This window comes from Cryptomeria japonica, chromosome 5, assembly GCF_030272615.1.
Source record: "Cryptomeria japonica chromosome 5, Sugi_1.0, whole genome shotgun sequence".
NCBI classification, from domain to species: Eukaryota; Viridiplantae; Streptophyta; class Pinopsida; order Cupressales; family Cupressaceae; genus Cryptomeria; species Cryptomeria japonica.
The window spans coordinates 914,597,250-914,606,823 of record NC_081409.1 but is presented as its reverse complement, the minus strand read 5'-3'; the positions used below and the strand labels follow the sequence as shown (position 1 = coordinate 914,606,823).

The window sequence follows — 9,574 nt, the reverse complement described above, 5'->3', positions numbered from 1 at the left end:
TTAAAATTTTAATTATGTTGAGAAGCATCAACAATGACATACAAATATCCGTAAACATGCAAAACAATTATGTAATATATCTCGATATTATACGTATATTTTTTTAAAATATAAATATACTAATTTTAAAATTACTTATAACTAAATACTTTGAATTCTTTTTATCGACCCTTACAATTCAACATATTCCTAACCAAAACTTCCCACTTAAGAAAGGAACCCTATTTTCCTTCATAATTATATATTCTTCTTTAACTTCGACGACTCAGCTGGCGTTGGCGTACCCGCTTTGGAATTCGACCAAGTTGTAAAATAGAAAAGAAAAAAGAAAAAAGAAAAAGCAATATAAAGTTGATTAAAGTTTTTGCCTGCAATGCTTGTTTGCATGAAGCCCTGCAAGTAACGAACCTCTGTATTGGAAATGGATCAACATTATGCACAGACGGGATAAAATTGGTAAAAATTCGCTGATTTCAAATTATGTTTTTATGCATGTTATGCAATTTTGAATTGTCATTCTAAATTTAGTAAGAGAGGTTGCTCAGTTTCTCCTTCATTACAATTATGTTTATCTGCTAAACTCAGAAACAAAAAAAATGAAAATAGAAAAAGTCTCCTTAGATTCAATTATGATTGGTAGATGATTTATTGCGATGTTGTAACAACTTATTTCGATTTTAATTGTTAATGAAATCCGAATGCTGCATGACAACCCAAAGGCTTCATTGGTCCATGCACGAACCATGCAAGTAATTTTTTACAATGCTACTGAATTTCAGCATTTTGATCTGATTAGTATCTTGAATTTCAGTTATAGAGGTTATAATTGTGAAGCCACATTTTCTTGGTTATGATTTTGCGTTTTGAAGACAATAGGAAAAGCAACATGGATCCACAAAATCATTCTGGAACCTGCATGGAGGGGAAGATTCATTCCAAGGTAAGAGGAACAACAGGGGCGAGGAAACTGGGTAAGACATTAAGTGACAGTGGGGGATCGTCAACGGACCTTGATGAGGTGATTGTGTGGTGTGGGAACAAGGATTTGACAGAAGGGGTGCCATCTACAAGTGGGTGTTCTGGATCTCTGGATGGTTGGATTGATGTGAAATACCCAATTGGGGAAGTGAATGATTGGGTTTCTCCAAGTTATGCCAATGAAGGCGAATTGCAAAGTTTAAGCGAAGCAGAAACTGGTTCAAATCAACAAATACAAAGGGTTCCAAAAAGGCGTCAAAGAAAGAAGGATAAGGCTCCAGATAAGAATGAACAAAGAGTTGGTGGGGATAAGGGAATTGTGGGTGGGGCTCTAAACAGGGAAGAGGTGAGACAAACAGGGGTTTCAAACAAAAATCAACAAATACAAAGTGGGAATTCAGGAGCATCTACGGCTAAAAGTGGTAAAAAACATGACAAGGAGAAACCTAAAGTACAGGAACCATTGCATGGTAGTCAACAAAGAGACGGGAAGGAAATTCAGGCTTCCAGGAAAGGGAACACAAAGCTTCCATGTGGGTCGCTCTCAGATATACAATTCGTATCACTTTCCTCCAATCATAGTTCTGAAAAGGCTAAAGAATCGAGTCACAGCAAAACAGTAGTGTCGGACGTTCCCGCAAAATCAAGAGTCATGTCCAAACAACAGCTGGAAATTGGAAACCTGACAAGTGTCGTAGAGGATGCTTCCTGTAAAGGAAAAATCAAAATGCAATGGCGCTCAAAAATATCTCCACAGGCAGTCGGAAATATTTCAAATAGTGTGGATACTTGCCCTAAGTCGGAAGGTCCTCATCCTAAACGAATCCCTGCCTCTAAAGGAATGACTGAGAGCCCGAATCATGGTAAGGAGAGTTTTGGAAATGCAAAAGCGATTAGAAGCGAGGTAATTGCAAGGCATGGTATTCTTGAAATTGGGAGTGGCGTAGAATGGGAAGTTGATTTGAAAGATGCAAAATTTGAAGAGAGAGAATCTGAAGAGGTCGGAGAAGGGGGTATCTCTGTATCCGATACATTTTGTCCAGACCTAAATGTGAAAGTTAAAGATTCTCTTCCTCCAAAATATGTTCCATTAAAGCAACTGCAAAATTTGCAAGAATCTGAGACCAGCAAGGGATGTGGGACAAAGAGTTCTGTTTCAGAACAACATGCACATGTAGTTTGCAATAAACCCCAAAGAAATAAAGAGCAGGCTTCAGGTAAAAATGAACAAAGAGAAGTTGGTGATAAAAAAATTAGTAACGTGGCATTGGAGAACGAAATGAGACAAATGGGGAGTTCAGGAATTGAAGATGGGGCCCCAGATAAAAATAAACAAAGACAAAGTGGGGATTTGGGGATATCTACAGGACAAGAAGGTATAAGTAATCAAAAATATGAGGCGTTAGGAATAAATGGAAAGGCCAGTGTCAAAGGACCATTGCTTGGCAGTGTTGAAATAGGCAGTGAAAACTTGGAATTTCATGGTGTCAATAAGGAACTTGAGGATTCCAAGCAGTGGGGCAAAAATGAGCGGGGTGAACTTCTACTTAAAGAGTCCTCGGCTTTGAAAGGGACTACTGGAAGGCCCAATCAAGGTGGAGAGAGTATTGAAGATGCAAAAAATGTTGGAGACGAGGGAAATGGAAGGCATGGCTTTCTTGGAAGTGGAAATAATGTAGAAGGGGGTGTTAGTTTGAATCATATGGAAAATCAAGATGCAGCATTCAGTGAGAAAAAAGAAGGGGGAATTCATATTTCTTATCCATTCTCTCTTGAAAATGGCAGGCCAGAGTCATTTAAGAAGGGTGGAAGGAAAATATCTGCAATCACAGTTACCAACAAGGGAGAAAATTCTCTGAAACTGTATGCAGTAGAACTTGATAAAGTAAGACCAAAAAACTCCTTCAGTCTTTCTCACTCAGCAGAACCTGTCAAATCTATACAAGCTGAGAACAAATCATGCTTGTATAGCATGGGTTCTCTTGAAGTCAAGATGAAATCAATGAATATATCAGAGTCGGATGCACAGTCTACTTCTTTGGTCAGAGGTCCATGGTTAATTGAACCAAATCATCATCTCATCATTCATCTGTCATGTACGGCTAAAGATATTGGATTACACAGATCATCCATTCTCTTTGACTTCCAGGATCAGAAAATTGTTTTGCGTGCTACTTTGCTTGCTGAGGATGATGTTTCTGAACAACTAGGCCCACAGGAGCCTTATTCCAAAAGAGAAAAGAGAAAATCAAGCAGTTTAAGAAGAATTGTTGATGGTGTGCCTCCTGCTCTGCCCAGATTTGGAAAGAAACTGAAATCTTATCCTATTCCACTTCATTTGAAGAATATTGATGACAAAAAGTTACCTGGGGTTCTTACAGATGGTCTCTCCATGAAAACATATTCCAAGTATTTCTCCACTTTATTGCACTTGGAAGAGTTGCAAATGCAGGTGAACAAAATTTACTATGATAAACATGATAATGTTAGGGTTTTTTCCAGCATTTGTTACCAATCTAACTTGTTTTGTCAAGCTCACAAATATGTTCTTGTGTGGACGCAGGAAGATATAAATGCATATGACATGGATAATGTAACCATGAAGAGTAGTGGTGAATATTTGGTCCTGAAGGTCCCTGGATTGTCAGAGAAGCGCCCTTCACTTATATATAGAGACCAAATATACGTGACAAAATCTGGAGAAAAAGGCGTTGCATATGAGGTTTGTTTTGTTTAAATCGGGCAAAATATGCTGATTTACAAGTAATGTTGTAGTATTTTCCAACTGTTTACAACTTTTGCATTTCCTTGTATATGTACATCTATATTTATGTATCTTCTGAATTTTATTGAGCAGGGTTACATCCATAAAATAGAAGCAAATGAAATATATGTAAAATTTGACAAGTCATTCCATAAGAAGTTTATTCCAAGGCTTCAATATGATGTGCACTTCACCTTTAGTAGGATCAGTCTCCGACGCTGCCATCAGGCAGTAGAAGCAGCAGGCAGAATTGATGAGAAATTCCTTTTTCCATGGGATTCTTTGGCAAGAAAAACACATAATAATGTTTCCAAGAATGATCCTTTCAATAGGAATCTTAATAAAGAGCAGTTATCTGCTGTACATCAAATATTAAATTGCTACGGATCACCACCATACCTTGTTTATGGACCACCAGGTACTGGTAAGACGGCAACATTGATAGAGGCCATATTGCAAATTCTCAACAGAGATTCAAAGGCCCGTATTCTTGCATGTGCTCCTTCGAATGCTGCTTCTGATATACTAGTGGAGAGATTGCTTGGGTCTGTTGAAAAGAGAGAAATATTTAGGTTGAATGCTTTGTCTCGCCCATATCAAGATGCACCACTTTGCATTCTACCATGCTGTTGCTATAGAGATTCAATGTTTTACTGCCCACCTGTGGAAGAATTATTGAAATATAAGATCATTGTATCGACCTACTTAAGTGCTGCCATTCTTGATGCACAAGAAGTTCCACATGGTCATTTTACACATATTTTCTTGGATGAATCTGCTCAAGGTACTGAGCCAGAAACAATGGTGCCCATTGCTAATCTTGCTAATGAAGAAACAACAGTTGTTCTTGCAGGTGATCCGCAGCAGTTGGGTCCAATCATTCGCTCCAGTATGGGAGAAAAGATGGGACTGGGAAAGTCTTATTTTGAAAGGCTTTCAGAACTCCACCTTTATTTCCCTGATGGAGAGAATAAGCAATTTGTAACAAAGCTTGTGAGGAATTATCGTTCTCACCCTGCAATTTTAGAGCTTCCTTCTCGACTCTTTTATGGAAGTGAGTTGGTTGCTTGTGCTGGAAAAAGGATTAAGAAATTACATTGTGCCTTTGATGAACTTCCAAACAAAAATTTTCCAGTTGTTTTTGTTGGCATAGAGGGCATTGATGAAAGGGAAGGCAGAAGTCCATCATGGTTCAACACAATAGAGATAAGCAAAGTCTTGGAGATTGTCAAAAAAGTGAAAGATGACAAGAGAAACTCAGTAACTGGAAAGGACATAGGAGTAATAACACCCTATCGTCAACAAGTTGTCAAGTTGAGGAAAGCCTTTGGGCAAAAAAATTTGTCTGATGTGAAGGTTGGAAGTGTTGAGCAATTTCAAGGAGATGAGAGAACTGTGATAATTATATCAACTGTTCGGTCTAGTTACAAGGAGGAATATGACATGAAATTTAACCTGGGGTTCATAGGAAATCCTAAGCGCTTTAATGTTGCTATTACACGTGCCAAGTCTCTGCTTGTAGTGGTGGGGAATCCATACGTACTTAGTAAGGTAATTCTAATGCTTCATCTTCTTGCTTTTAAGCTAAACTTTTTATATGATGTCATTGTTTTTAATCACTTTTTGCTCTCTTCCTCTTCTAATTTAATTTTAGTTTCACAAAGATTGTGTCCTTTTTAGAAAAGCATGCCCAAGGCCTCACATTTATGCATGTTTTCACTCTCAAAGAATGCATGCACCAAAGTCTATTAAGCTTTACCTTATATTCCCTGCATTGCTTTTTGCTCTGCATTAAACAAGTCTGTTTCTTCTGTAGGTTTGACAAAGAAATTCATCGTTCATCTCAACATCCACATCTTTTTCTTTGCTTCAATCACTGCTATGGGATTCTTTCTTTTTTCCTGCAGTGAAGATTACTTCTCTCATTGGCCATGTCTTACCTTGATTAATTTTATCCTTACATAGAGCTCTGCTATTTTTATATGTATTATTAGTGCAAGATATGTAGCTAAGAGGAAACAGAAAAAAGGATCATGAAAATCTTGGATGATTTTACTTATATTATAATTCCGCACCAAAATACCAAACTGGGGTATTTGACAAAGCACTTCAATTTCACTCCATTTTTGCCCCTCAAGCAGATTTGTAACGTTTGTATTGGCATATAATAAACATCTTGAAAGGATTTTTTTTTAAATCTTGGGTATCGTTAACAAAAAAGATATTACAATATATGGAGCTACCACTCTAACATCAAAATATCAATGTTGCACCAGAGTATTAACAGTTCTAAGAAACTAGATTTATAGGTCCAACAACTTTTTTGAAAGGAATTGAATTCAGGTCATCTTGTTTTTAAATGTAAATCCTCACCAAAAGTCCAAAGCAAAGGTCTTCTGGGAGGCAGTTGCTTTCACTTGACTTCATTATAGTCTCACCAAAGCTGATGCTAAGCACTTCTATTGGTGTAGAACACATCATTTTCCAAAATGAAAATGAGCCGAGGACATTTTACTTGGGAATTTAAATCCATACTGACAATTTAAATTTTGGGCTTTGGTGAGGCAATTACATTAGCCTTTCTCAAAGTATTATAATTATTTTATAGGCAAGATAACTGGATATATATACATACAATTAACAAGAAAGAATTTGTAACAATTTGTTATAAATGCAGATAGGATATGATTTCATATCTCAGAGAGAATAAAGGGGCTGTTTGTTGCATTTCAAATGAATGTCTTTTAAGTTTTTGCTATTATCACCATGTTGATTTGTGGAGAACCACAGCAGTTAATATTATCTAGGGTATATTTAAGAGCCATATTTAAACCCAAGGATAGTATCTTTCCCTTTCTTTTTTGGTTTCTTTCCATAATTTGAAGTCTGTCCCATTTATGCGCTGTTGTTTCTTTATCAGGACATCTACTGGAATGAGCTACTCGAATACTGTATTTCTAACAAATCATACGTTGGATGTGTGCTACCACCAAAAGACTCTGGCAACGAGTTTCCTCCAGGCAGCTTCCCAGATGATGTTGGTACTAGTGACCCCATATCATACTCTTTTGTCAATCAGGATATGGAATGGGCTGATGCTACTTGCTAATTCAAGGGTCACTCGAAAATATTGTATAACTCTGTAAAGGAAAATGATAAAACAATAAATGAGATTTCTTGTTCACTAATTGTATATTTTTTCAGTAAATAGTGAATGCGTTTACAACTGATATGCAACTCAAGGGGATAGGGATAGAATTTTCGTATGTTTTAAATCAATTCTTGGGAATGTGTAATAATCAGTTATCAGAAGCTACAGAGAAATATTGATGTGGGTGGTACTAGTGTGTGATACATTTTCATGTTTGATCGTTGAATTTTCTGTATTAGGTGTCTTTTACAGTGAGCATGTTGGACATGTGCCTGTTTCATCATGTGGTACTTTTTGGTGCGTTCATATGTGAACCTACATTTGCATTTCAAATTATGCATGTTTACAACTGATATATGCAACTCAGAGAATAGGGATAGAATTTCCGTATGTTATCAACCAATTCTTGGAAATGTGTAAAAATCAGTTTTCAGAAGCTACAGAGAAATATTGATGTGGGTAGTCGGTACTAGTGTGATACATTTTTCATGTTTGATCGTTGAATTTTCTGTATTAGGTGTTTTTGTAGTATTTTACAGTGAGTATGTTGGAAATGTGCCTTTTTCATCATGCGGTACTTTTTTGGTGTGTTCATATGTGAACCCACATCTGCATTTCAAATTATGCATGTTTGCAACTGATATGCAACTCAGTGGATAGGGATAGAATTCCTGTATGTTATCAATCAATTCTTGGGAATGTCTTCAGAGAAATATTGATGTGGGTAGTCTGTACTAGTGTGATATGTTTTTTTTGTTTGATTGTTGAATTTTCTGTATTAGGTATTTTTTAGTATTTTACAGTGAGCATGTTGGAAATGTGCCTTTTTCGTCACGTGATATTTTGGTGCGATCATATGTGAACCCACATCTGCATTTAAAATTTCATAACCTGTCTTAGAGAGGAGAGAAGGCAATCTTAAAATGATATCCCAAAGCCTGCTAAGAAGGTAGTCACTTTAAGGCAATAATTTCTATTTGTTCTAATGAGATTATGAAAAGGGGTGAAAGTGAGATATGCTTAGTGCAGTTAAAATCTTAACAGTTTTTGAATTTTTTCGTATCTATCATATTTGTAGTCTTAATGCATGGTGCAATATCTAATAATATTCTCAAAAGCGCACTGACTAGTCTGTTTGCAATGAGAGTTATATTTCTCATCAGTTAGAACTCAAATTTTCTTAATTCCTTGTTCTTTACTATCAATGCCTGATTAATAATGATGAGATCTTAACTTTCCATTCAACAGGTCCTTGACTATTTTTATGTCTATTCTATAGTTTATTCCTTGCTTCTAATGAGTGATGCCCTCCTGTTAATGTTTCTGCATTTGTAAAGCGAAATTGATGCCAAAGAGTTAGATGTATTAATTTTTTTAATTGTTTTTAGGCTGCTGGGGATGCCTTGATATCTAGGATGGCTGAGGGATGCATAAACATCCCCAGAATGGTCAAGGGATACCTCGATGTCCCCATGGCCATCGCGGGGATGGTAGGTGTGCCTAAACATGCCCCCAAAAGGCAGATATCTTTGGGGATAGCCCCTTGTCAGGGTGTAGGCACCAGGGACAGTGGGGGACTCTTTCATCTCCATCTTTAGGATATCAATGATCTTGGGTGCTGAACCTGAGGTCAGGGATGCAACCCAATGGGCCCCTGATTAATAGAGTAAGACCCAACTGATAAGATGGCTGAATGGCTGAATGCCAACTAAAACGTTAGTCTTGAACTCTAAATTAACATTAGCGATAGGACCTACTGTGGGTACCATGGTACACTGACAGGAATCAGAAGAGATTGGTTATAAATTCCTTTCTTTGACAAACTCTTGATTGTACTCAGCTGCTTCCAGAGTAGATTGTGTGTAAATTTTTGCATCAACGTTTCGGATCACACTCCATGATCCATCATCAGGATGTAGAGCTAGAGAGCATGCAGAGTGAAAAATTATAATAAATCATCTAAACAAAATGTCAGTATAGCAACTTTGGCGAAATGGATATCACTCAGTGCTTGGATTTCAACTGCAGAGGTTTCAGCCTAAGGCTTGTGCTCCGTATTGCATAGCGAAACCAATCTTGTGGATGGTATAATATCCTCCATAAAAATAAAGAAAATGTCATTATATGAAAAAATAATCTAAGAGCATTGCATGAATGGATAATGGTTGCTCCCTCCCCATGGTTTCAGGCTCTTCGATACTCTGCTTTGTTAGGAGGGATGTGCAGAAGGATTTTAATAAAAATCTAGACTGCCTAAATTAGATTTCCCATAGACATGCATATGCTTCTAGCAATTGGACTGTTGATCTAATCAATATATAAATGATACAATATTTAATTTGATTCTACCATCACTTACCTATATAACGGCTCGTCACTACTAATTGGAACCAATTCCAAGACAGTTGTAATCTTCTTGTATTTTCAACTGATTAGCAAACTGCTAATCGAGATCCTCACAAATTCATATAGAAACTTTATTAGCTGTATGCAAAAATGACTAAAATAACAACATACCAAAAGAATGAGTGGATTGCATAATTTTGTACACAAAATGCTCAAAACTATTGTAAATTAGCCGTGTCGAACTGTTTTTTCACAAGGGGGCACTACATAGAAAAAGACAAACAAACAAATTTTTTTGAGGCTATAGATGAAAATTTGTAGAACTTCACAAGGTT

The 9,574-nt window shown here is 36.8% G+C and overlaps 1 protein-coding gene across 4 annotated transcripts; it reads left to right on the top strand.

Annotated features, from left to right (window-relative positions):
- Positions 1–266: 266 nt before the first annotated feature.
- LOC131042922 (probable RNA helicase SDE3) lies at positions 267–7,054 on the top strand. Of its 4 annotated transcripts, none has more exons than XM_057976262.2 (6): positions 267–456; positions 720–749; positions 877–3,430; positions 3,542–3,700; positions 3,836–5,293; positions 6,663–7,054. In XM_057976262.2, the coding sequence occupies exons 2-6, from the start codon at positions 733–735 to the stop codon at positions 6,849–6,851; spliced, it is 4,377 nt and encodes a 1,458-aa protein (XP_057832245.2). In that variant the 5' UTR covers positions 267–456; positions 720–732; the 3' UTR covers positions 6,852–7,054. The 4 variants fall into 4 exon arrangements, with proteins under 4 accessions (XP_057832245.2, XP_057832243.2, XP_057832246.2 ...); XM_057976260.2 differs by having other exon boundaries at positions 870–3,430; XM_057976263.2 differs by lacking the exon at positions 720–749.
- The last annotated feature ends 2,520 nt before the right edge of the window (positions 7,055–9,574 follow it).